At 46.4% G+C, this 27,783-nt stretch overlaps 2 protein-coding genes across 4 annotated transcripts in view; one reads left to right on the top strand and one right to left on the bottom strand.

Moving 5' to 3' along the window:
- Window positions 1-763: 763 nt before the first annotated feature.
- Window positions 764-15,895, top strand: TGM4 (transglutaminase 4). Its single transcript, XM_042043713.1, has 14 exons — window positions 764-955; window positions 4,287-4,466; window positions 4,602-4,705; window positions 5,021-5,150; window positions 5,797-5,915; window positions 7,318-7,425; window positions 7,974-8,148; window positions 8,623-8,761; window positions 9,020-9,123; window positions 10,377-10,628; window positions 11,286-11,633; window positions 12,999-13,168; window positions 13,650-13,786; window positions 15,555-15,895. Exons 1-14 carry the CDS (start codon window positions 940-942, stop codon window positions 15,694-15,696), a joined length of 2,124 nt encoding a protein of 707 aa, XP_041899647.1. The 5' UTR covers window positions 764-939; the 3' UTR covers window positions 15,697-15,895.
- A 697-nt stretch (window positions 15,896-16,592) lies between these two features.
- The window catches only part of ZDHHC3 (zinc finger DHHC-type palmitoyltransferase 3), a 34,012-nt gene continuing 22,821 nt past the window's right edge, over window positions 16,593-27,783 (bottom strand). For 2 of the 3 annotated variants that reach the window (XM_042043714.1, XM_042043715.1), the window contains exon 7: window positions 16,593-20,574. In XM_042043714.1, coding sequence (XP_041899648.1) covers window positions 20,332-20,574 — 243 coding nt within the window. In that variant the 3' untranslated portion in view covers window positions 16,593-20,331. Of the gene's footprint in view, window positions 20,575-24,506; window positions 26,168-27,783 lie in introns of those variants that run through there. The other variant, XM_042043716.1, reaches the window with a different exon arrangement.

Below are 27,783 nucleotides of genomic sequence, written 5' to 3'. Positions count from 1 at the left end.
GGCTAGGGCTGCTCCAACAGCTGAGCCACTTCTACATTTCTGGGTGCCTGGAGACGTTTGTATCTCTTTCTGGACACTTCCCATGTCACTGGTGGCCTTTATACCACCAGCTCTCCCCTCTGTAGGGTAGAGTCATCTCTCCATCTTTGGTCACCCTGAGGACCAGGGTGGCAGTGGGGCATATGGGGTCCAACCATGTCCTGCAGAGCTGTCAGCAAAGAGCAGCCAACAAACAGCTCCTGTTCCACCACGTTTCTTTCTCCTCCTGGACATAGCCTGATTCTCCTCTTTCCCACTTAGTGCTCCCACTGGGGTATCTCCCTTGACATCTACCTCACCCCGTGGGGAGAGGGCCAGTGCTAGGATCCTTCAGCTTCCCAACCCACATGTGTAAATGCTGGATTTTAGCCCACAGCTCCAAGTATTTCTGTCCCAAATGTGATGACAAAAATCTCACTAACTTAAAAGAAAGTTAGACTGGTCCTAATGGGCAACTGTTCTCCTAAGGATTAAATGTTTGTGGGCTTCCTTGTAAAGTTAGCCCTGGAGTTAGAGTCCTGGTGACCTGGATATTAGGTCATAGGTGAATTCTTGTTACTCACCTAGCCTGTGATTTTACTGTTTGTCAGTGAAGGGTCTGTCCACTTGTCATCCGATTGTGCAAATTCACCTTCCATGTGAGTCGAGATTTAAGTTTCGCTGTTTTTCAGGGGCTGACTATGTGCAGAGGGAGTTGTAGTAATTTTTTTTTCCACAGGAACTTCCTTTCTTGAAACACCACCCCTTGGCAGTGGACCTGCTGACACCTCAGAGCAAGACACAGATAAAAAGTGCAGCCTGTCTTCCTTCTCCACACTCAGAAGCAAGTGGCATAGACTACTCAGGAGCTTGGAAGCTGCTGGCATCACAGGCATCTCGGGTAGAAGCTCTGAAAGAACCATGTTCGGCAACACTGGTGAGTTTTAATGCTTGATATGATACGTTAGGTGTGAAGTTTGGCAAGTCTCCTGCAGGGAGGATGGCAGCTCCAGAGGTCCTCATCCCTCTGATTGCCATAGGTGACACCTTGGGGAAAGAAGTTGTGGTACCAGTGCTGCTCACAGGGGATCAGTTTGCTCTGGCTGTGCAAATTGTGCTTTTGACGGATTGGTAATCTAACTGTAAGATGCAACTCATTTTTCATCACTGTTCTTCAACCTGTAGACGTCTGGTTCTGTCAGTGTGAAGGAAATGCAGCTCTTTTAAACTCATTCCACATCAATGTTAAAAGAATTTCTTTCTTTCAGGCTACTTAATCATGTAGATTATTGCTCTTTAGTGATGCCTGATAGCATCTGATGGAAGTTTCAAAATAACTGAAAGGAGGATTTATATGGGCTTGAGCTCTGTCCCATGGCTGTCCTGTCTGCCCTGTTGTCAGGAGATCCTGAACCTACCTAGAATGGTGCCTGGGTCACTCCTGCAGCAGCTGCTGAACCACCACCACTGGCCAGCCCAGCCCCAAGATGACCAAAACCCCAAGGGTTTGGCATGTAGCTGGGTAGGTGCACATGTGGGCTGGATGGTGCCTGCAGCAGAGTTGGGAACAGGTCTCCACGGCCCTCAGGAGGTGAGGGGTGTTTTGACACCACTCCAAGTCCCCCAATTTCAAACCTCTGTACTTTGAGCGTGGATGAGCTGAAATTTTCCAGGAAGTCTTGGACAGCAGCATCCTTGGGATGTGATCTCACATCTCTGGGACGTGCATGAGGGTTTGCCTGGAGGCTGGGCAAAAATCAGGAGTAAATGCAGGTATCCAAATTATGTTGTCTCTTGAAAAACTACAGTTCTCATCCCACTTCCCTTCTGTCCTTCTGAGCAGCCCTTGTTCCCAGTGATGCCAGACATACAGAAACTCTGTTCCATATTAATAGGTTTTTTAAACCCCATCACCTCCTCATCATCAGGGAAAAAAGGCCCCAGACACTTACCAGTGCCAAGCCCTCATGTCCCCATTTTTGGTCTGGGTGGTCACTGTGTTCTTGAAGCTCTGAACATCTCTCTACCAGGCAGGTAGCAATGCAATGGGGCTTGTGGGTTAGCATAGGAAGGGGCTCTGTAAGTGATAAATCATGGAACTAGGAGGCAAAATACTGCCTTGAATTTTTTTCTATTTAAAAAGGAAAAGAAATCTGCCAGCACTTGAGATTTGGGTTTGCTTCTGGCCTGGCCCAGGAGCGAGCACAGACAGGACTGCCTCTCACAGTCTGAGCCTCTGTCCTGTGGGCAGATGCATTCTTGGTATACTCAGCTCTTCTATAAATCATTAATTTCCCTGCTGGCAAACCGAGGTGCCTGCAGGCAGCCAGACACAGGGTGTGTGGGGGTCCAGCTCCATGCCCAGGGCAGGAAGCAGAGCAGGAAGACAAAAGCAGCAGGTGAGGGTAGACGGGCTGCAGCCAAGCTGCCTCGGATGTGGTGGTGGGTGCGCCACTGGCTCGCTCTGAGGCATTCCTTGGCACAGGACACTGTGCCAGTCAGATCACAGGGCATCACAAGTGTCTTTGCACAGGACTCAATGCAGCATGATTGACAGGCAGTGCTGAGTGGAGACAGGTCTTTGGCACTGTGCTCAGCACGGTCAGGCTGTGTTCCAGGGCAGCTGTTGTCAGTGAATTTTCCCTGTGCATCCTCAACAGAGGTTGACAACACTGGTGATGCCCAGAAATGGGATGGCTATGCAGTCCCTAAGTTAAGAAATGCTGGAAGGATGGATTTCCTAGGGCCCTTTCCCACAGCCATCCTATGTGCTCAATTCCCATGTCCCTTTTCAGCCCTCTCCCAGGACCAGGGCTCTTTTCTGCTATCTTCTCAGCCCAGCACCAGAGTTTTCCATAAAGAACAAGGTTGAGCAGCTTTAGTGTTTGGAGATTTCTTAATGCTGAGGAAGATGCACTTCCTTTTTGTCCTCAAGAGGGCTAAGCAGCTAGTTCCAGCTGAAATTTTTTGGCATAAATGCACATACACCCCGTTGCGTAGAACTTCATCCCGAGTTTGGCAACTGGCATGCAGCAAGCAAACAAAAAGCACTCAAAGATTAAATTGGTTAACAAAAGGTGTTGGTCAATTCTATTTGTTGTGCCACTTATATCTGTTACGTAATTAATATAAATATGGTTTATATATTTACTTAGAAGAAATACTCAGAGGTAATAGTCTGCTGGGGATCCATGGGTGGTCAGTTCAGTTTACTTAAGGCTGCAGTTGCTGCCCAGCACAGGTCTCACTAGGAAGCATGTCACTGATTTCAGCCTGCCCTGGGACCAGCCCTGCATGTGGCATCTCTCACACCACAGCAGCTACCAGCCGATTCCTGCCTCTTCAGTGTTCGGCATGTCTCTTGTTGATACTGAGATTAACATGGTTGCCTGGTACCATGCAAATTTGTCAAGACATTTGGTAAATTAATCTCTTCAACCATTATGCTTTTGACTTGCTAATTTCAAAGTTACCGTAACCTGTTTTTGCCTCTCCCATGTCTTCATCTGAATCACTCAAGAAAAGAGTGCTTATGAGGTATTGTAACTCCCTACTGTTCACACGGAATTCATCCTTTGAGGATATTTAATGGGCAGGTACAAGACCTACAACGCTCCCGAAGAAATACGGCTCAGCCGCATTCCTGCATGCTCTGGCTTTTCCCGTCACAACTGGGCAGCCTGCCAAAGTCTGATGCAGTAACCCCCAAATCTCCATCATCAAGAAAGCTGAGGGCTTTCTTTTTGCTCAAGTGTATCACTGGGTTGTGCCTCTTGCAGCTCCACTCCTATGCCATGGCCCTGAGCCACAAGCCCCTGGGCACAGAGTTGCTGAGGCTTGTCCTGGCCCTGCTCCCATCCAGAGTTGCAGGAGTAAAGGGCAGTTGAGGAGGCAGTCATTTTAAATGCTGTGTCTTAATGGGAAAAGCAGCAGTTGGCACGAAGGGGGCAGTGCTCTATGGTGAGGGTGCTACAGCAATCCACCCAGAGCAGGGACAAGCTCCTGCCTTGCCCTCTGACTGTTCGTCTCTGCAGCATGATTCTGCCTCCTCCTCTCTCCATCTCTTCCCAGGGAGTCTGAGGTTTGCCTCTGGGTATTTATTTTATTTTATTATCATATTATTTTATATTGTCTTACTCTAGATCGCTTGTTACTCTAGATATTTTGATGACTCACAGGGCTGCATTAAGAAGAGAACTGTCTTTACTGTGCAATTTGCCATCAATCTCTTCTTTTTCCTTTCTACTTTTCTCCTAATGTCTTTCCAGAGAGCAATCTGGAGGTCACTGGGATTGACTTTCTGAAGAGCCAGAACACCCAGCAGCACCACACGGATGGGTACAACATCAAGAACCTGGTGGTGCGGCGCGGGCAGGCCTTCCACGTGCAGGTCAGCCTCAACAGGGAGCTGAGGGCTGCCGACAAGCTGTCCCTGCACTTTGGCATCGGTAAGCAGGATTCCCACTGTGGCCACCAGGCAAAGCCAGAGAGCCCCAGGAGCATCCAGCTTCCTCCTCCTGGCACTGCACAGGCATTGCAGACCCGTGCAACCCTCACACACACTGCCTTGGGTTTGTTTCTAGGTGAAAATCCAGTGAAAGACAAGGGGACCCTGCTGTCACTGAAACCAGAGCAGGAGGATTTCAATGGGTGGAAAATGTCCGTTGTCAAGAAGAACGGCAAAGAGGTAGAGCCTGTGGGCAAGGGGCCCAATGCCCAGTACCAAGCCCATCAGAAGCTACAGAGCGAAGCATCCTCATACCCGTGCTTTCCCTTAGTCATATGATTTTAGATGGGCAGCAGCCTTGTCCTGCTGGGTTCATTGCTCCCCCCATACACAGGCAGGCTTTGCCCTATCCCGCTGCCTTCCCCTCTTTCCCTCCAGGGACCTCCATGGCCCCCAGATTTGCCACTTGTCCCAGTTCTGTGGCACTGTATTTGTGCTATGCCTGTGGCCATGGTGGGGTATCCCTCATGCCATCTCTCCTTGTTGCCTCCTCAGTGCCTGCTGTCTGTCACCAGCTCACCCAATGCTGTTGTGGGCAAATACAACCTGCATGTGAAGACTGGTGCTAACATGTACAAGCCTGAAAATGGTGTCATCTACCTTTTGTTTAATCCTTGGTGTGAAGGTGAGTGGTCCTGCAACTGGGAGTGATAATTACTGCTACCAGGGATTGTCCCAGGTGGAACTTTGCCTCGTAGTTTCCCTCCTCTGTTTCTCACATACATTGCTTTTTCCCCATAAAACACTGCAAGCAGCATCCTCATGGAGCCAGTGGGAAGCTGGGCAATAGCAGTGAACCAGCTCCTCATTGGATATTCTCCAGTGCCAGGCCATAGAGAGACATCTATCTGTCACATCTGTTTGTACCTCTGTATCATCCCTCTCTGTTTCCCTGAGCCAGCCAAAGATTAACTGAGAGAACTGGGTTGGCTTACACTCCAGACAAAAAATAACCAGAACAAAAAATTGTGTGGTTGGGTGGCATCAGTTCCCTAGTTCTCTCTGCTGTCTACCTGGTCCAGTGTTCAGAAATAAGCTTTTTTCTGTAATAAAGGAGTGGTCACGTAGCAATGGACCTACAGAGGGAAACTAAAGATTAGTCTTAGAGGAAATTCTTTCATGAAAGGAGCAAAAAAGTGGGGGTGCTGCATGGTCATCAATTGGTGTGAATGTTGCACACCCTTGGTTACCCCAGTTTAGCTTTCCACGGAAAATTTCGTATCATGTGTGCAAACCACCTGACATCTGAGGGTTTGGGATTTTTTCTCCAGATGACGTGGTCTACATGGCCAATGAGGCACAGAGGAAGGAGTATGTGCTTAACGACACTGGCTACATCTATGTTGGGTCTGCCCACAGCATCTACGACAGGCCCTGGAATTACGGGCAGGTAAAACACAGCTGTCTTGTCAGCCCTATTACCCTTCTTCATCCCTTCAGCATTAAGCCCATGAGTAGCTCAAAGTGCTGGAATGACCCTGCCAGCTTCACTGAGAGGGCTCACCTGCTCAGAGTAATCTATGTGCCTACATGTTTTCCCCACCCACAGCTGGAGAATGGGATTTAGTGGCACATTTATAGTCAGATCGTGTGACCCCCTGGCAAAGGATGTGGAAACCAGGGACAGGGTATTTCTGATTGAAAAAATTCCCATAAAGGAATTCTTGCTCTCATGCAACTGTAGTTGTTGGTAATCAGGTAATGAGACATGGAGAGGGCTGATGGGGAAAAAAATCTGATTTCTCTCTTGCGTCATAGTCGGGAATAAAAAAGGTAAAATTACTGGCAGAGGTTATCACATTTCAAGTGGTGCCTTCACTGACAGCTGTGTGCAGGACACAATCAGCCACTCTCTCAGGAAGGGTGTTCCTGCACGCTGCCTCTGAGATAACTCCAGAGGAGCACAATGTCAAATTGGCTTGGGCTAGAGATAAGAGGTGGATGCCAGAGCAGATTTATTTGTACCCTATAGAAAGCACACAGGCACCCAAGCAGAATATCCTGCACCCTATCCAGACAGAATTCCCCACCAAAAAGTGTTCAAATCTGGGGGGGGGAGGGGGGAGGGGTTTCTGTTTCTTTTGTTTTGTTTTGTTTTATAAGTCTGCAATTTTGCAGGATATCTTCAGAATGTATATCTGCAAGACACACATCACCCAACAAAGGTGCTCACACTGATGTCTTTACAGAAAAGGGGCCAAAGGGCATCATCTGTAGGGCTGTTCCTATCCTAATATTTGTTCTGCTGTTAAGCAATGAGAATTGATACTGATATTCTGACAAGCTTCATTGGATCGAATGTTTGTCATCTCTCTGAACCTGACCTCAGGGAGCTTTATCAGCAATTGCTAATTAGGAATCTTTGCTGTAATAATTAGCATTTACATACCTTTCTCTTCTCCAAGGTTCATTTTGTACCTATGTCAATAGACTAAATATCTGCAGACATCTTAAATTTTCATTACTCTTGTGAGTAATTTGCAGGGTTGCAGGGAAGTGATGTCGGTAACTTTGTGCTACTCACAGGAGTAAAGATTGCTGGGTCAGGTTCCAACTGTATTTGCAAGACATGTGACAGAGGCTTTTGTCTTCCAAGGCTGGGTTTCATTTTAGCCCTTCTTTGGAGAGAACAGCTTTGGAAAGCCCCACAGCCTTGGAAATTCAATAACATAAAGGAAGTTTAGAAGTTAGAGCTATTCAGGCATTTTCCTCCAAGTGCATGCTTTACAGTGACAAGCAAATTCTGTTTTAGAGTGGCACATAAAAGTGTCTCCATTTTCTCCCTAAAACAGTTTGAGGAATTTGTCTTGGATGCCTGCATGTATCTGCTGGACAAAAGCAAGCTCAGTCTGACTGATAGAAGGGATCCTGCAAATGTGTCCAGAGCCATGTCTGCTTTGGTAAGCCTCTCTCAGTGAAGTGCTTTGCCCCTCCAGCACTCCCTCCACCTTCGTTCTTTCCCTGGGACCATGAACACCATTTCAGGATGCATATGAAATTGATTCCTTTGGGATACTGCAAGCAAAGAGACAGAGGCATTACTGGGTGGAGGGACAAGTGAACAAAATACAGCAAGTCCCCATCTCCAAAGCTTGCAGCTGCCCCAGTGGTTATCCTTCCTCATCAGTTGTGTTGGCAGGGCCAACACAGGGGGTTGTGTTTTGGGGGGGGTAACTGCTCTCTGTGGTGGGACCTTTTTGGAGCCCTATGGTTTAAGATACAAGATGCAGAGTTAATTTTTACTGCCCTGAGCAGAGGTGCCACCTCCCTCTAGATATCCAGGTGGAGGCTTTCCAACCAGGGGAGCCCCCAGCCAGCACCAGCAGCCTTGGTGGGTCGCACAGGGCTGTGGAGCACCTGGGAAGACACAGACTAGGCAGAGACCTTGCGGTTTAAGCCTCATTCAGTCTTGTCCCTTTATTTTTCTCCTTTGCATGTGTGACCACAGGTTAATGCCAACGATGACAGCGGTGTCCTGCTGGGGAACTGGTCAGGGAATTACATCAATGGAACATCCCCTATGGATTGGATTGGGAGTGTCACAATTTTGCAGAAGTACTACAAAACAAAGAAGCCGGTCCGTTACGGCCAGTGCTGGGTCTTCGCAGGGGTCCTCAATACAGGTGAGCAGTGAACTGCCTCCTTTCTCTGACACCCCACTTGCTGTGCCTCTGAGCAGCAGATGTGCCAGGGTCTATCTGTAAGGAGAGGCTGAGGGAGCCAGGACTGCTCAACCAGGAGAAGAGAAGGCTTTGTGTGTAAATACCTGATGGGAAGGAGTGGGGCACAGACAGGCTCTTCTCAGTGATGCCCCACAAGACCAGAGGTGATAGGCACAGGCTGAAACATGGGAGGTTCTGTGTGAACCTGGGAAAACAGCTTTTTTCACTGTGAGGGTGACCAAGCACTGGCACAGGGTGCCCAGAGAGGTTATGGAGTCTACATCCTGAACGTGTTCAAAAGTCATCGGGACACGGTCCTGAGCACCTGCTCTGGAGGACCCTGGGTGGGCAGAGGGGTCAGATGACAGGATCCCCAGAGATGCCCACCAGTCTGAGGGATTTTGTGACCCTGTGCTTTGTCTGTCTGTGCTGCAGTCATGCGTTGCCTGGGAGTGCCATCCCGCTGTGTGAGTACCTTCGACGCGGCCCACGATACCGAGGAGAACCTGAGAGTTGACGTCTACCTGAACGAAAGAGGAGAAAAGCTGAACTCGTTGTCTTTAGACTCTGTCTGGTACTGCCAAATGGGGCTAACGCTTCCTATCCCCTGTGCTGCCTTGCAGTGCCCCATTTCCCAGCCCCAGCAATTCCTTTGAGAACTTCCATACTGCTGGAGTTTGTTGCCCAGGAGAGAGAGAGAAAGCCTGGGGTTTCACAGGGTTACATGCAAATGCCCATTAAATCTGCCCTTACTAAAGGATTAAGGGAGGAGATCGTGACTCTTCAGGCTGTAACAGCTCACTCCTTTTCTTTCCAACCCAAATGCATGCAGGAACTTCCACGTGTGGAATGATGCCTGGATGAAGAGAACGGACCTGCCAGAAGGGTTTCATGGCTGGCAGGCAATTGATGCAACCCCTCAGGAGCAAAGTCAAGGTAGGATTTGCCTAGAAAGCCTCTTCTGCAACTCCTGAGGGAGGCAGGGACATTTTGTGTGAAAAACATCTTTGCCAGTCAGCAAAGCAGGTACTCCCTATGCACATCTTCACACGCTGGGGCAGTGACACTCTAAAGCAGGAGGTCTCACTGCTGCCACCTCAGCCCAGGATGGAAGGAACAGCATTTCTTGACAGGGAGAAAAACTGCCTTGTGGGGACATGATTGTTGTTTCAGAGGTTAGAGCACATCTACATCACTGGGGTCATGAGGCTGTTCATCGGTAGATGAGAGGAGTGACCACCAAAATTGGTGACTACACTCCCTGCAAATGTTCAGGGAATTCAAAGGTGGGAAAAAACCAAAAGGTTAATCCTCAGGGAAGTGCAGAAAGTGGAATTGGCCTAGAGATCAAACACAGGTGTCTGGATGCAGTTGACTTCATAACCTGACACTGAAATTGGCTAAGGAAGAAACTTTCTAACACAATTTTGAAGCATTAGAAAGCAGGTATTCATTATTGCAGCACACTGGACACCTGGAGGATATTTCCTCTAACTGGGTGTATCACAAAATTTTACAACAAGGTATTTATTCCATCATGATCATACATATTCATTAGAGTGTACTTCCTGGCTAACACATAAACATCACTTCTCCTAGAACTAATTTGCATGCATCTGCTTCTTACTGGAAGGGCTTTTATGGTCCTGGAGGGTCATCTGAAGGGGTTGTACTCACTAAGTAACCCCCAGCATACAGATGACCTTGCCTTGAACTTCTCGTAGGGCACGTGCTGTTGCTTCTTGTCATATAATTCTGCCACAAAAGCCACCATATTCTTTATTATCTGTTTATCCACTGGTCTCAGCTACGTTTCGCATGCTGTGTGGCTACTTTTACATACTTTTATCTACTTCTTGAAAACACATTGTTCCCTTTTTTGGACAAGGCATCGTTATGTTCTGTTTCTTTTATCAAACCAAGCTGTGGCTTTCTAACCTTAAAATTATCTAACTGAGGGGAAACATGCAAAAGCTCCTACCAGACCTTGGTCATCTACAAAAAATTCCCAAGCAGCTGTGGGATAAATGAGAGGTTCTGGAGTTCATTATTGAATTGGAGGACTATTTACTGCTAAGTGTCAACTGCCATGGCCGCAGATTCCTGCTTGAGTGTGTCTGAGAGTGGAGCAAAAGTTGGAGTCACTGCTCACGTTTGGAAAATCAGCTGGTATTGAATGCCCTCTCTAGGTCGTTTCCAGTGTGGCCCATGCCCGGTGAAGGCTGTCCGGGAAGGAGATGTGTATTTGCCCTACGACAGCAAGTTTGTGTATGCGGAAGTGAACGCTGACAGAGTCTACTGGCTCGTCAAGAAGGTGAACGGCAAGGACAAGTACTTCAAGGTTGGCACAGAGACCCAAGCCATCGGCAAGAAGATCAGCACAAAAGCCGTGGGGCAGAACAGGCGGGAAGACATCACCCGGGAGTACAAGTACCCCGAAGGTAACAGCGCCCATCCTCTAAGGCAGTGCCAAAGAGGAGACTCCTGACCGTGCAAGTCACCCCACAGCACGTGTTGTTTCCAGGAGAAAACTGCAGGAGTAGCTGCAGCGGTAAACCCAGTGTAAGGCCTGGAGACCCTCGGGAGGCAGCACTGCTGCCGGGTATCCTCATGCCCGCAGTGACACCTATAGGCTGCTCTTCAGGGCCACGAGCAAGCTTGCAGGCAGTGAAAGAAACAGGCTGAGTGATGAACCTAGTCGTCACACTGACTTTTGCTTTATTTCTTCATTCTTCTTCTTTTTGTCTTTCCATTCCCCAAACCATATTGGAAAAAAAATCCCACATTTCTTCTCCACAGTTCTCAAGACCCAGCCATGTTGTCCTAGACTGTTAAACCCTTCTCAGTGAGGAGGGAAAAAAGTCAGGCTGAAAAATTTAAGAGTATCCAACCTCTAAATTGTCTCTTCCAGGAAATTCTTCCTGTCCAGAATGCTACAGTTAGATTTGGTGGTAGCATAAACCAAGAAGTAGTCCTGAGCAGAGGCTGGAGGTGCTCTGACATCCTCTCTGCTTATCAGCAAAAGCATAAATAAAGGGAAGATAGCTCTGGGTGAGGAGACCGAGATACAGCTGTCACACATATTTTTCTTCATCCAGGCTCCAAAGAGGAAAGGATGTCTATGCAAAGAGCTTATAGCTTCATACGCCCTTCGGGAATGGTGCCTCGTTTGGGCTACGCTTCGACCATACAGACACTAAGCGGGAGCATCCAGCCTTTGGTCCCGAAGGAGCCCGTCACCAAGACTGGGCTCCACCTTGAGATAACCAACACAGAGCCTTTGCATCCTGGCAATCCCCTTGAAATGGCCATCACAGTCAAGACCTCTACTCCTGGGAACTGGACCGTTGACCTTACTGGCTCCTGCCAGCTGCAGTACTATACTGGAAAAGTTCAGGCCAATCTTGGAACTATCAAGGAGACCGTCAAGCTTGAAGGCACATCTGGTAAGCACAGAAAGCTTACTGTGTTCTGTAGACTAATTTACTGCAGCAGTCTGGGGTTTGGAGTGGCTCCACTATAGATCAGTGTATGGCTCTGTACTTTGTGAAGAGCAGAAATTGCCTGCCTAAAACCTACCTCCCTCATTACTGAATTTGGAAGTCTCAGTTACAGACTGGGATCCCTCTGTAGCAGGGACCAAAACGTGAAGGCCCTGCTGCAACTTCAAGGAGGTGGTTAGAAACACATCAGTGAGGGCAGACAGAGGTTTTCATGGCATGTGTGAGGTATGCTGGAGCATCTCCCTCCTGTCTTCACTGTGTAAACATCAAAGATGTCACCACAGGCTTTGTGTGCATCCATGTGGATCAGATCCCTCACAGGATTTAGATGGCTGGAAATTTCAGCCTTTTTTTGTTCTTGTGTTTGCCACTCTAATTTGGGTGGTGGAGATGCTGGTGAGTATTATTTTCTGAATTCTTTGCCCAAGCAAATTCCCAGTTCACGACTGCCTGCCTGGCTGATCCCCAGAGCTGTTTGCTGCTGTGCTTTGCATATCTTTGAGTAACCTGGGTTGCATTTTTGATGCCCAGCAATGTAACTGAAATTTGCTAAACAAGAGACTAGTGAGAGATGAATAATAGCAATAAACAACACTTGCTGATTCCAAGCATGACTCACTCACCAAAAAAATAAAAGTAGAAAAAAAATCTTTGCTGTTGATGAGTGCTGAGTGTTTTCACTCATATATTGTTGCTGTAAAAATGCAGCAGGGCAGGACACAAAGGTAGCCACATATATACCTGCATACATATATACATACGTACATACACTTAGGGAAAAGAAAAGGCTTTTTTTTTTTTATTCCCAGAAGCCAGGAAGCTTTGCAGCTAAATCAATGCTCAAGCACCAGCACTGCTGACTTCTTGGCTTTTCTGAGCCACTGAAAGGTTGTCCAGGCAATTAAAGATAAAATCTGAAGTGAAAGGAAAGCCAGCAATTTTATACCAGGCAGAGAAACCCGAGGCAGGCTTAAATGTACCCAACCTCCTGCTCCTCTGCCTCCTTCTGAGTGCCTTCTGAGGGTAGCCAGGGACAAGGGCGGCTGAGGTGCTGGATGTGAGCCCAAGCCAGTGCTTGTCTGAGCAGGGACAGTGGGACTCAGCCACCCTTCCCATGGGCTGCATGTGCCAGGTACCACCCAGCCAGCCAGGGCTTCTCCCCACAGGGACTAGGCCCGAAGGGACAGCAGGATGGTCTCAGCAAATATGGCTCATGCCACACCCTGGGACACCAGCCACCAGAGCTGACTTTGCCACCCAATTCCTGGGCGTGTGATGAAGCATCGAGTTGTGTTTTCTTTCCTGCAGAGATGCAGATCCCCATGAAAATAGCACCTGACGCGTACATGAAGACGCTGTCCTCCCTGGAAGATGAAGTGCTCATCCTTGTCACTGCCATTGCCGAGGTCAAGGAAACAAATGACAAACTCACCAAGGAGACCTCAATGAGATTCCAGTACCCCCCCATCACTGTCCAGGTGAGGCAGCCACCAGCCAGGCTCCTGGGGGACAAGGGTTAAAGCCCTGCTCACTGCAGCACCATGGTGGTGTTAGCATTCCAAGGGGGATCTCCCAAACAGCTGCCTCCTGGGATGCTCGGTTCTTGACACCTTACTTGGCTATTCAACCTTCATTTGAATGTTGAAAGCAGCCATGAAATGAAAGTTTTATTATTGCCCCATCTAAAAGGGGAAGGAAGGGGCTGCTGGAGGGAAGGGGATGGGAGAAGAGGGTTTGTACAGGGCTCATCTCCAATCCCAGAGCTCTCCCTCCTGAAGGAAAAATGTGTTGAGAAACCAGCTGGGAAAACACAGTGCTTCAAGGGGGATGGAAAGGATACGAAGGGGTTGTCCCCCACCATGCTGGTGGTCAGGAGCAAACCTGCAGCAGCTCTGGCATCTTTATTACCCCTCTGATCCCTAGCCTTTGAGTTTGTTTCTCTCTTTCCTCCTCTGCCAGATGCCAGAAACAGCCAAACTGTACAGTGACTTCAGCTGTGCATTCATCTTCAAGAACAAGCTGAATGTGACCCTGGAAAACTGCAAGCTGCTGGTGGAGGGCTTGGGCATATTTAAGAGGACAACATTTGATCAGGGGTAAGGAGATGAGCCAATGAAATGACCATGGCAGGACTCTGCTCTGTTTATTGTTTTTTTTTTTTTAACATCCTTGAAGAAGCGGTTAGGGGATTTGGAGTAAGAGGGACCTTTGCCAGCTGTGTTTGAAATGGCACCACATTTGGGCAGAAGGGCTGTAGTGGTTTGGTCCAAAATACTCATTACTGTTTATCTGCTGTGAGATAAGAATTAGGAGGAATGCAAAGCAGGCACCAAACTTGAAAGAATATAAAGAAGTTTATTAACAGACCTAAAAGAGGAAAGAAAAAAAATTATACCACCTTCAGAACTCTCCTCCTCCCCCCACCTTCCTCCCTTCTCCCACTGACAATGTGAAAAGACAACCCTTAAGATGTTCAGTCTGTTTACCACTTCCATAATAACCTTGTTCAGTCCATTTAGAAAGAGAAGTCTCTTCTTGCTCATGCTATGAATGAAAACAGTATCACAACGAGACAGCCGCCCACTTCCAAATATTGTTCAGTCCATTTAGGAAGAGGAGTCTCTCTGCCTGCGTGTGAGTCCTTTCCCCCGACTTGCAGCTTTTCCCGCAACTGCTTTCGAGGGTCCACTCTTGAAGTTTTTTGGGGTACAGTTTTAAGGTTGAGCCATTCAGAAACAAAAACAGAGGCCCTTCTCCTTCCCTGGGAGCAAAGGGTCTTCATCATCTTCATTGTTAGGACTATCTCTGGGAGCATCTCTAGGAACTGAGGTTTTCTCCTTTCCCGTTTGGAGCAAAAGTCCTCATCTGGTTCATTTCTCCCTGTCCAAACTCTTCATGAAATTACAGCAGCATCAGCATCTGCCTATCTCAGCGCAGGTGCTTTTGCTTACGAGTTGAACACTCCACCCCCCATATCTTCATGAAATTACAACAGGATACTCTGATATATCATAGCTTCACAACAGACTTTCAGCTTTAAGCATCTCCTCTCTCTCTTCCCTCAGGTTTTCAGCTCTTCACAGCAATAAAAGGGTTAATCTCACCTCGGCCTTGCAGCTTTACAGCTGGAATGTTGAATTTTTCTTATCGAAGTGGAGAGGGGGGAGAGCCGAGCCGCTCCGGCTGCCCACGGCAAGGCAGTGGGGGGGGTTCCATGGCTGGAACAGGTCCATCGGCTCCAGGATGGCCGTGGCCCGGCCCAGCCTGGCCCAAGCAGGGCCTGGCCGGGCCCGCTGGCCCCACACGGGGCCCCGCAGCCACCTGTCCCAGCGCCGGAAACGAGAGAGAACTTGGAGGGGGAGTTTGCCTATTCTTAAATGTGGATCACAGAGGTGATCACAACTTTAAGTGGCTTAGAGAATTGTCCATATTCAAACTGGCCAGCTGATAGGTTCTATCAGTTCCCAGAGGAAACTGTAAGCACCCCTCAGCAAGGACGTCCCTTCCGGGACTATGCTTGCTAACCTGTGACAAGGACCCACACAGCAGGTGACAGGCTCAGGGCAGATGGGCATGACAGGGGCTCCCCCCGTGCTCCTGCTGTGCTGCCCAACAAGTGTGAACACAGCTGCTTCCTTCAGAGCTCAGTTTGGTGTTTCAGCAGTATGGGGAACTCTGGGGAAGGTCCCCAGGACCACCAGGCAGTATCACAGTGCCAGGCCCCACTTGCTGCACATTGGTCATGGGGGAAGGGAAACACCCACCCTAAACACATGCAGTGACTATTTCTTTAAGTGAAATTACTCAAAAAGTGGGAAATAACCCAAATTCATGCTGAGACTGTTTTTTTTCCTTTGTCCTTAGGGATATAATGCCTGGCAGGATCATGAAGTCTGAAATAATATGCACTCCAACAAAACTAGGAGAGAAGAAAATCATAGCCAAGCTGATCTCAAACCAGATCAAAGGGATCTCTACAGAGAAGGCCATCACCATCACCGAGTAGGATCGGTGCCTTGTCGGCGTGCAAATGTTGGCCTTGCTAAATGTATCGCATCCCTGGGCACTTCTCTTCTCCCTGATTGCTGCACAGTACTTTTAAAGTAAAGAGCAAAATGCCATAAAGCTAAGGGAATTAAACTGGCTTAAGGCACAGTTGCATTGATTGCAGTTAACTGTGATTCAATAAAGATTGTTAAAATTGACTGTGTGATTGGGTTTGATGATATCGTCACGTTGGGATGGCTCTGAATCCACAAGGGGACGTTCCCATCACAGACCAGGGATCGGAGCTCATGTCGGTGCCAGCTTCAGCCAGCTATGGGTGTGAGCCTGGGAGAGGCCAGCAGTGCTGTGGTCCAACCGGGAAGGACACACAGGGACCTCCCTGCACCAAGGGCTGCTGCGCAGCTCAAGCAACATTTCAACCAAATCCTTCCTGGGCAATTCCCAATTCCTCCCAGCTCGCCATCTGGGGAATGTACCACCATGTGCCTTTCCTTGTCTTTAGAGCACAGAAAGAGCAAACCCAGCACAGTCTCCCCAAACACCATTTTTCATACAGCTTCCTATCCCACTTCTTTTGGGGGTTTTCAGGCGTTTTTGGAGGAGGAGCCATCTCCAGCAGCATTAGAAATGTACAACATCTATTCTTCCCCTGCCACCCTGAATGTTGCTGGGCAGGAAGAGCCTCGATGGCAGTGTACATCAGGAGCTCTTCCAGCCACAGTCACACTGGAGAAGACAACAGCTGTGCACAGCTGGAGCCCACCGCTGCACTGCACACCCCAGCAACTCTTGAGCACACCTTTAGCAAGGTCCCACAGCGTGGCCAGCAGCAGAGTGGCACTGGGGTTTCCAGCGTTTCCACAGGTAAAGATGAAATCAGGTCACAAAATAGTATAGGGGGTAATTTATTTGTTTATTTAAAAGGCAAATGCTCAAGCATTAATGCAGTAGGGTGGAAAAAATAAATGGTGACTACATCTGGTTATGTGCCAGCCCATAAAAAGGGAAGAGGAAAAAAACTAGGAAGGACATAAAAAGGCAAAAAGGTTTTAACCACTCTCTTGTGTTTCAAAGATTTGGGGAACTCCCAGAGGAGCACACAGGTGGCTGCCAGGCCATGGACAGGGGTCAAGGCTGCCCTGCCCCTGCTGCCCCTCTGCCCATGGTGTTCTGTTGCTCCACAGCAGCACAGGGTCCCCAAAAGGCCACCTCCTACACCTCCTGTGGTGGCATAGCAGGGAGTGGGAGCTCCTCTCCACAGGCAGAGTGGGTGCAGGGTCCGTGTGCATCCTGTCCACAGGGTAGGGAGGAGCAGGTGGTCCTTGGAAGATGAAGTATTAGCTCTTTAGTAAGTACAACAGGGACTGAAGGCACAAAAAGGAGTTACAAACAGCAAAAAATGTGTTTTTTCAAGAGATGTAAATTCTCTATTTGCATAGAAAACCTGCTGTAGAAGACACCAGGTAAGAAGTACGAGAACACTTTCCACATTTGCCATGACCCTGCCCATCACATATTAACCTCATCAGAGCATCACCTCATGTCAGAGCAGTGATGGGACCTCCAGCAAACCACGTCCCACTGTGCAGTGCAGGGGGAGCATCCTCCCCGGCCCCATACACTTAGGGCGCCACAAGCAGGCTCTCCAGGATGTCTTTCCTGGGACCTGGCAGGCCAGCCAGGACCATAGCTGCATGGTCTGAACATGAAGGCATGCTCTAACAAAGGGCAAGAAGTGTGTAGAGGGAAGGGAAAGTAAACAGTGAGTTTCATTTCAATTCCATGAAAATTATGTTTGGTCTCAAGCTACCAGTCAATCATTAAAGAAGGAGGTTTATACAAAAGCTACGGATAAAACAGATTTTTCCAACTTGTGAAAATGTGGGATTTCTGAGAGTTGTCACACTACATTGAGACAGAAAGGAGATACACCAAGGGGTACTGGGACTTTGGAAGGGGACAAGGGAGACTGACAGACAAGAAACACCAGAACTGATTTCCTGGGTATAGGAAGTCACCCTGCCACATCTTGGGGGCATCACAGCTGGAGCTGGCTGTTCAGGCTCTGTGTAAGGCACAGTGACACGCCCCTGTCTCTCACTCAGACTGTAACTGGAGGAGGGGAGATGACTGTTCTGGCTCTCACCCTCCTCTTCACACTACTTTTCTGTTTCCTCTATTTAAAAAAAAAACAAACCCAGAAACGCCAGCACCTGAGGAACAATAGGAGTGGTGGGAAACAGAAGCAAATGACCACTGTTCTCCTGATGAAGTGAGCCAGGTTTGAGAGTGCAGGAGAAATTAGGCTGCCTCCATCCACGCCTACCCAAAGCCATGTCCCAGAGTGGGGTCCCCGTTCTGAGAAGCATCCCTGGAACGCAGCGTATGGGGGTCCCTCCCAAGCTGACATCCCTATATGCCTGCCTCAAGGTGATGTTCAGCCATGAACTAGTTTCTCCCTGTAGTACCATTCCCACTGCAGACACAGCACCAGAGGCAGGGATGTTAACTGGATGCAGTGGTGGAGCAGCAAGCCAAAATTAGAAAATGTGAGCTAAAAAGGGCACTCTTATTCTTCCTCCTTCAACATCCCCATTGCTCCCTACAGGAAGTTCCTTTTAGATCTGTATGTCCCTGACATCCATTTCCTGCGGGATGCTGACAGAGATAAACATAGTCTAGTGCAGAAGGAGGAGTTTCTTCCCTCAACACCACACAGCTGCACAGGGCAAAGACATTCAAGACCTCGTGTCTAAATGACATGAGAGGATACCTTGTTTCCCCTCCAATGTGGGGCGTTTCCCTTTATCCCAAAGGTTATAAATATACAGTTCCTAATGATGTTTTCTAGATCTATTTTGCACTGACAAAGAGAAGAGATATCCAGAGGGAACAAAGGATGGGACAACTACTTGGAAATACCCTCTGGATTTTGGTCAAGCTGTGCTCCTAACAGTCAAGGCACTCTATTTGTTCCCAGTACCTTTGCCAGAAAATGAGACTGCTGTGGCAGAGGACAAGTCCAGGAGAGAATCCCATCCCTCCACAGTAGTCCTGAATGTCACACCATTAATGTACACCAAGATGCTTTCTGAGGAGTTAAAAAAAAACCAGGAAAAAAATCTTGCACAAATTCCATTTGATATTACTCCTATAAATAATAAAAACTTCATATAGGTCTTTCACAATACCATGCTTTCATCCCAAAAACTCCTTTCTCTTACTTTTGAGAGGAAGCAGTTATCTTTGGTCCATGTTACAGGGGAGGGGGAGATAAAAGCAAGCATGTTCTGGTGGGGGGGGAAGCCAGGAGCACATCTCTAGTCTCTTGCAAATTTAATGACAATTAATCTAAGGGATATGACAGAAGAAAAAAAAAGCAATTGAAAAACAGTCTAAATTAAAAGTACCCTGACATCTGGAAGATGCCAAGTGTTTGCAGCGTATCTGAATTCAGAGGCTGGCAACATCTCTGCATGACTTTGCTACCACTACTGCCACCTGCAGTGATGCCCTCTTCAAGGGACAAGTGTTCCTTCTACAGGTTCACCAGCATTCCCCAGGAGCTGGCTGCAAAATTAATGTAAGGAAACCCTGCATAATGGCACGTACTAGTAGGACAGTGTTAAACTCCAGTAAGATTAGGAGGCACTGTTCATTCTCTACCAACTCTAGCTACCAAGAAAAGAAGAAAAGAGAGACATCTAAATTAGACAAGTCAAACAGAGAGAAGCAGCACCTCCATCACAGGGTGTTCACATCACCCTCTCTTTGACAGCAGAAATAGCCCTGATACCTGGCCTAGACCACTTCCATGCTCCCTGGGCTGCAGAGCTCAGCCAGGCAGTTCCTGCTTCACACATCTCACATGTGAATGAACCACAGCCCCGGGGCAAAAGCTTCCCCCCACCAGCACCTCGAAAACCCGGCCAACATTTGCCCGTTCTTAGCTGCACTGGCCACGGGTGAATGCTCCCACCAGCCTGGCACCATCACAAGCCCACCACCTCCAACATGCACCACCAGTCCTGGGCAGTCCCACAAGCACAGAGGGTAAAAATTAACCCCTGGAGATATTTCAGAGCCCAAAGGAATTACACCCAGGGTGAGCTCATCCAAGTGCTGCATCCATAGCCCTGTATCCCACCTAGGCTACGATCAGTGTGGCAGCAGCTTTCATAACCTAGAGGCAGCACCCATGGGATGGGATGGGCTAAAGTGGATGCGTTTTTCCAGAAAACCTTCAGAGCTGGCCTAATCTTGCCATCACACACATTTAGTCCTCCAAAGGGCTGTTAAGAACAAAGATTAACCAGACTCCCTAGGATGGCACATTTCTGGGAACTGGAACCAATCTATCTGACAATTATAAACTGTCCTTTAAGGCCATCTAAGAAAAGCTCAGTAAAGCAGTTGACACAGGTCTGAAAAGGAGCTTATGAACCCCATCACTTACGAAGCTCTCTCTGGAGATATGCATTGCTAGTGCTGTAGGGTCTGTTCCAGACAAATACTCCTGAATTTTTAAATGCACCAGAAAATATGCTAAAAAGCAACCCTTAAATCTCCAGCACAAGTAATTATTAAAAGGAACACCTGAAAGCTTCTCCTGGCATCGTGGAGGATGCTTTGCTTATTCACGCAACATTTGGATGGCAACATCTCGAGCCAGAAACTGCTCGATTTCTTCTTGGGTCATAATTTCAGATGCAGGAGCTGCTGCCACTGCTTCAGCCAGCACTGGGCTCTTGCAGTTCAGGTTTGAGAAAGGGTTGAACCAACCCAGGGAGAAGGCACCACCAAACGCCAGCTTCATTCCTTCCCAGCCACTGATCTTCTCCCAGGTTGGCTTCTGGTTTTTAAGTCGCTCAATACCCTGCAAGAAGAGAAGAGTTTATGGTTGTCTCACACATACAGCAGGTATTTGGGCACCAAGCACTGCAGCACATGCAGAACTGCCTACCTATAGCCAGGTTGATGCTATTCCAGTTTGAGTTAACAATGAAGACAGACACCCTCCATTAGAGTTTCATCTCCAAATTTAACAGCAAAACCCTCACACGAGATCAAATTAATGGACAATCTGAATCTTGCTGATGTATTTTGGCATCAGTTGCTATTGATTTTTAGGGTACAGAGATGGCTTCTGAAAAGCCAGCCTTTTTGGAAACACGGACCTCTTCTCATGTGGCTTTTTTAATCCTTCCAAGGAGTGACAAAATACAACTTAAGAGTTTCACCTTGTTTGGGCATTTTTTTTGCAATAGTTCAGGCACAGCCAAAATACTGCACTTTTTTCCAGCAATCAGGAATTTACCACTGCCACACCTAGGCTTGTCAATAGAAGCTCACTCCATGCCAGTTAAGAGCAAATATTTAAGAACACAACTTCCATTTACCAAATTGTCAAAGACAAATCACAATGCAAGCCAGATAACCTGCTGGGAGGTGAGAAAATCTGTACAGGTGAAAGTGGAGGCTTCAAAATGGGACCGCAGCCTTGGTCAATCAGTATTCTAACTCATTCTCCCTTCAAGAATGTCACTTTCAGTAAAGCAAACATTTCAATTGTACTTAAAGAACAGTTCTATCGAATTTAGGCGGTGACTTTTTTTTTCCTGGTAGTCTTCTCCAGGAATTAGTAGGAATAAGCAACTAAAATTTATTTTCTTAATGATTTTTTTTAAGGCTGCCACTGTGTGAAATAGGGCACAATTTTTTATGCCCATTTTCTGTATCATTTAAGAGAGGAGTCAGATCGGCAGCTGTGTATGATCCACTCGTAATGATATACGAGTGACCACACAGAAAGTTTGTTCTTAGAGAAGCAAGAATACTGGATCCAAGTTTTGAGAAGCTCAAGGAAATGAAAAAAAAGCGCAAATTCAGTTAAAACTGTAAGAAAGAAGAGTTTTAGAAGTGCTGGATGAACAGTACCTTTGTCACGTACTAATTCTACAGATTATTCTTGACAACACACAGAACATTCAAAGCTCTGCAGTGAGAGGAAAGGAATACAGGCAGCAGCTCAGCAGCACCACAGCTGCACTCACTGTCAGCCTCGCAAATAACACAGCAGCAGCAGCTCAGTTTGCAAGAACATTGAGTCAGCACGAGCAGACCCAGAAGAAAACACACCAGAAACCGCAGCACTGCGTGCAAAGCTTTTGTGAACTTCATTCCTTCATTCATGCTCTGTTTCTCGTGCTGATTTAGGAGAAACCCAGCAGTGAAGGTGCAGAAAGGAATGACGAAGCACCAAATCGGAATTCCTCAGGGTTGTAATTTGGGAAAAATTCAAGCCCTGAAGGACTTTGAATGCTAAGCACATGCCTGCAGCACCTCACCCTGCTCCCAAGCTTGCAAATGTACCGTTTTAAGTGCTCCAGGGAAAATCCCTTGCAGCCCCTGGTCCCTTGGGATGCCACACTTGGTGTGCCACAGCCAGGGCCCGACCTTACCACCCTGCTGGGCAAGCTGGAGAGGAGCAGAGTTTGTGCACAGCAGACCCTTGGCAAAGCGTTCTAGCACTACTATGAGCTTTTCCTCTGGGATACTGCACTTCCAGCACCCAGTGGCTGTGCAACCAGGAGGCAGAGGCTTTGGCAGCTTAAAGCAAGAGACCACCTTTGGTTGCGCAATGTTCCTTAGCAAACTGCAGAGCTTTCCCATGTGTCAGTAACAAACTGGCTGGAGCACGGCTGGAGCACTTACTGTGTGAGCATCTAGGGAAAAGGAAAACAAGTAGCACAGAGCAGGAGGAGAGACAGACACCAGGCATTTAAACCCCTCTCTGCAAGCACAAGCTTTAACCCTGCCCTCACTCATTTGTGTAATCCCTTTCAATCCTTGCTGCCATCTAGACTGGGAATACAGATTTGGAACAGTTCTGGGCAGAAACCCATCCTTTCCTCCCAAAAAAACATTGCTCACCTGCTCCTATCAGCATCTGCTAACCAAGGCAATAAGCAAGGTCAGGCTGAGGTTGTGCTAATGCCAATTAGGGAGCAGTTCATCAGAGCAGCTAGAGGCATACTTTCTCTCTCCCAACCTGACCTCACTAATCCCTTCACAGCATGGTTTCAAAATAAACAGAAGTTTTATAATTGTATCTTGATCTATTTTTGGCTGCCAGCCACATGGTCAGTAGGGCATGAGGTTATGCCTTAAAAAGAATCTAAGGGAGATGGAAGGAATGCACAGCTGTTGGACAACTCATTACTGTTTAATGAAACTTTAAAAACAAAAATACTTGCATAAATCTCTCACCATTATTAAAGAAAGTGAAAATTTTCTGTATTGAATTAAACCAACACCTGTTTCTCCTTCCCATCATGCAGCTATTCCACTTAATAAAAGAAAAAAAGTGCTTAGAAAGCATCATCTTTCCCTATTTCAAATCACATAATTTTGAACCAATACTGAAAAGAGAAGATATACACTGAGGAAATATAAAATACTGGACACTCCTCTTTAAGTAAGAGGCACAACATTGCAAACGTGGGGAGAGTAAGACAAGGTTAACCTGTGACCACTGCGATGCTGTAGGATATACTCTCTTTCTCCAACTACTGCCCTCGGTATCTGCTCCTGCCCAGAGCCAGAGAAGGACGGTGGGCTGCATGGTCTGACCCAGAAGCAATCTGCAGGACAGGTCTTGAATGTTAGAAGAAATGCATTAATTTCCTTCAATGCACTTTTAAGACATGAAAGGAAAGAGCAAACCAGAAAGACAAGCATTGAGACAAATTGATGGTTACAGAGAAGACACAGGAAGCACCGCCACTGGAAATCATGATTAAGGCACTTTTCTTACAGCAGTTCCTTGCACTCGTTTCTGCTAGGAGCACCACTTAGTTTTCCAGAAGTGCCCTGTTTGAGTTTCTTTCAATTTCTCTTGGCCACACTAAAACAGAACTAGCACCTGAAATGGGGTAGTCCTGACCAAGAAAATACTTTCCATCAGCTAACCAGTAAGTCTGCCTTTCTCCTATTAGTACTGTCCTACTTTTAGTACCATTCAAATTGCACCAAACAGCACCACCGAGCCGTGCAGCACAAGGAAAGCTGAAGGCCATGGTTATCGCCACACACACACAACAGGTACCGGTGGCACTTCTGGGATGGTGCCTCGTTTAAAAAACAAAACACACAGTTTGACTGAAAATATCAGTACTATATAACGCTGTTTAACAATTTGCATTTGGTTTGAAGCAAGAAAAACTCAGTAGCTAGGCATTTTTCCACGATGGTCAAAATGCCAGAAAAATGTAATCAATCTTCCTCCAGAACGCATAGCTAATAAGGGTAATTAAAATAAACCCAAACTGGAACGTAGAATTTGTAATCAAAACAATTTTTGAAGCAGTGAACTACAGAGAGGTGCATTAATTAGTTAATTCCCTAGCTGACTCAATATAAAAAGCCTCTCTCCTCAATAAATCTGATTTTGCATCAAGGCAGCGTAAGGGCCAGATTCTCTACCAGTTCAAATCATCTCCTGCACGTGTCTCACCAGCTGGACTGACCACGGCCCAAGATCCAGCTTAACTATTAAGCTTGGGAGCGTTCTCTGAGAAACACCATCACACACTAAAACCAGAGTTACAGCCTCTCCCCAGTGGCGAAATAAACCACTGATTAACAGATCAGTATATTACCAATTAACTCACTTTTCAACTTAGAAGTTGAACACTCAAGTTAATTAACCTTCATATGCTTCTGCCTGCTTGCACACAGAAGTGAAAGTTCAGAAAACCATTACGGATTTTTCCTAAGATTTGGAGCAAAGAAAGGAAGAACAGCAAACAAGTTTTTGGAAAAGTTTTATTGCATTTGTTTTCCATATGGAAGCATTGACAGATTGAAAAGATGCAGCATTCACATTACTTCCAAAATGAGACATCCATTCAATTTCTCCTTCCCTGATTTCCCTCCCTTCCCACGTGGCTTTGAAGCAGTCTAAACAGGTCAGTTTCCAAAAAAATATTTTAAACCAAGGAAAGAAAAGATTCCTTGGAAGTCACAGACGCAGCTGATTTGCGTATTTCTTTTGTTTGCAATTCATTTGATGAGCCCATGGGAGTTGTGAATCAAAAATATAATAAAATTCCTGCCTGAACCTAAGATGCCAGTTGTAATTATGAATGGTTTAGCTCTATCCATTTTTTGGAATGCCTTCTGTCCCTCCCACTTTCATCACCACACAGTTCATAACAGCATGCATGCTCCTTACCATAAATATTTCCCAATTTCAAACCCTTACACATATATGTGCCTGTGTTTACACACATACACATGTATGCATAAATAGGAGAAAAGATTTACAAAGCTCTAAACCAGGGCAATGCTAACAATATAGAATCAATCACCCTGGAACACTTACACATCCCATCAATATTAGTCTTTATAGGAATCTGGGCATTCATGTCAGTTTTTCACGTTAACACCGCTTAGCAGGCATTGCTCTAACAAGTCATTTACCAAGACAAACACACACAAAAAAAACATGATTCTGCTATTCTAAACACTTGAAAATTAGCTTTCTTTCTTTCCTGAAAGTGTAAGGCATGTAATAATCCAAACAGTCTTCTAAATCTGCCACAGTTATCCTAAAGGGGCAACAATTTCCTGCACACAAGGGAGGGAACAGACAAAATAATGCCAGAAAGATGGAATCAGTTCTGTGGCTGGAAGGAAAAAGGAGGGTGGAGTGGGAATTGGTGTTGGCAACGCTTAAGTACTTTAACTGTTTTGTGATCACCAGGTCAACTGGCTCTCTTGCTGTGTTGCCTTCTGGTCTTGCACCTTTTGGTACGTGAAGTATCTGCTTTCCTGGTCAAGTTCACTTATGAAAGAGCAATGTGCTCCTTCAGGAAGTCCAAATGTGTCTGTGTAGGGCTGTTGGCACTCACATGTCATCCACAGAGCTCATCACAGTCAGGAGACAGCATGAGAATTTACTCAGAAGAGGTGGGTCATAACAGAGAAGAGAGGATCCCCTTCACATTAGTTATGCCATACAGAAAGCAGAGAGAAACAAATGCCAGTAAAGTTAATGAGATAAAAAAGAAAGGAAAAAAAAAAAGAAAAGGAAAAAAAAAAAGAAAAAGCAGCAGCAGTTTCAGCCAGAGATATAGAATTATCTAAAATGGTGGAATATAGGGCTTGTTTTTCCTCTGCAATTATCAGCCATTTAATAGACATAAAAAAAGTTTGTTTTGCTTTTTGTTTTAAACATTCATGGAAAATTTGTAACAGTAGTGCTGTAATATGTTTCTATTTTAGTGGAAATGCTGGTCAGGAATTCCTCAGACCACATACTGGTATGGGTCTGCTTTTCCTTGGTCTGGTGTTGCGAATGGGCTAAGCCATGCTATAGAGAACGGATGGCCAAATACTGCTTTCATGTTCATCCATTTTGTTTTTTTAGCCCATCTTCTCTCTTCCTTTTTCAACTGTTCTATTCCCTGAAAACAGAAATATCACATTTTCAGTCAAATACTCAGATTCTGTAGTTCTGGATTCGGGGAAAGGTCTACTCTCAATTACCTCTTATCCAAAGGACAGAGTAAGAAAATACAAATGCATCTGTACTGTCTTTCCTTCTCACTGTTTTATATTAAAAAATATTAAATCTAGAAACTGTTCCTTGAAAATAAAATTGCTTTCATTTTCTTCAGACCTACATACTTCAGAAACATTTTAAGACCTGCCATCCAATTGCCTCTGATGTCAATAAAAAAAACCCCACCACTTAAAACCAAACAAAAAGTATGTGCTTTAATGGCTGAATGCATTATGTGCTAACCAGATGGAAAAGTTTTAGAAGAAACCATTACAAGCTTGCAGACAAAAAAAAAAAAAAAAACAACCAAAAAACCCACAAACCCAAAGATAATCACTATAATGCTCCCAGATTCACCAAGCAAGTTCAGGAAGTGCCCATGGCTCAGTGTAGCTCAGTCTGCCTGGTGCCTCTTCATGTGTCATTAGAATCACTGCTAAAACATGCATGGGCCGACAGCATGGAGAGAGGGTTAAATAAGATACTGATTTGAAGAAATCATTGGCATTGTTTAGTAAAGGTTAGAGGCAGAACAAAAATAAGCCATCAAGCAATCAGCTGGAACATTCACTAGTTAAACACTAAAAAGAAATAAATCCATATTGTGTCTAAAGCCCAGGAGTGAATTTGGTCTGTCAGGAAAGCCATATATGCCTGGCTGCCATAGAAGCACAATGAGTAAGAGCAGTCACTGGAGAGCATCACTCTCCCACGGGCAGCAGCAGCAGCTGGCAGATCACCCAGCTCCTTGACTCTGCATCTTTTGCAAGGTAAGGTTTCTCCTGACCTGCACGTGTCTCCCACGCTACGCAGTAATGCGCTGCAATGCATCTGCGTGCCTCAAATTACTGACACTGGGAGCTCTGATGAACACAACAGGGGCCAACTGCAGGAGTTGTGCTGATCCCTGGTAAATGTCACCTCCAGAGACAACAGCAAAATACCAGGGTTCTGGGTCCCTCCAGGCAGAAAGGAACCATCTTGCTGGGACAGCATACTCAAGATGAGGAATGAAGTCTCCCAGTGACTGGAATAAAAAGGTGAAAAACGGCAACACACAGCCCTATCTCTAAAATGTGAGTTACAACACTACAAGAGAGCACACCAAGAAGCACTTCACCTGGAAGTATTCCTCTGCTCAAAACAGACTGCTTGCCAGACAGCTAGCTCAATGCTGGCACACCAACAATGAGACATTCCATGGAGCAAAATCCTTACTGGTACATATTAAAAAAAACACCCAAAAATAAAAACCCACAACCCAACAAGGGGAGACCATATTTCATTTTTTTATTTTAGAATGTGGCATTGTTCCTTTAACATCTACAAGTCTCCATCTAAGAGTGGAAGGGAAAATCTGGGGACTTATATGGGTGTCCAGCCATAGGAAGCAGCTTCTAAAAATTCTTGACAGGTTTCGAAGATAGAGAAATTCAAACAATGATTTCACAGGCGGCATTGCTGATTTACACACTTATTGATGAACACAAGCTCAGCAGGATCTGTACCACACTGTAC

This window comes from Corvus kubaryi, unplaced genomic scaffold (genome assembly GCF_017639235.1).
Source record: "Corvus kubaryi isolate FWS band 111438036 unplaced genomic scaffold, C.kubaryi_AGA036_p1.0 37398, whole genome shotgun sequence".
Lineage (NCBI taxonomy): Eukaryota > Metazoa > Chordata > Aves > Passeriformes > Corvidae > Corvus > Corvus kubaryi.
Note: the sequence above shows the minus strand (reverse complement) of the source record. Positions and strands in the feature narration are given on the sequence as shown.

Bases quoted from the DNA above. Each gene is read 5' to 3' on its own strand.
- TGM4 (XM_042043713.1), top strand. The intron at 5,916-7,317 runs GTAAAACACAGC...TCCCTAAAACAG, and splicing joins GGCCCTGGAATTACGGGCAG to TTTGAGGAATTTGTCTTGGA. The intron at 7,426-7,973 runs GTAAGCCTCTCT...GTGTGACCACAG, and splicing joins CCAGAGCCATGTCTGCTTTG to GTTAATGCCAACGATGACAG.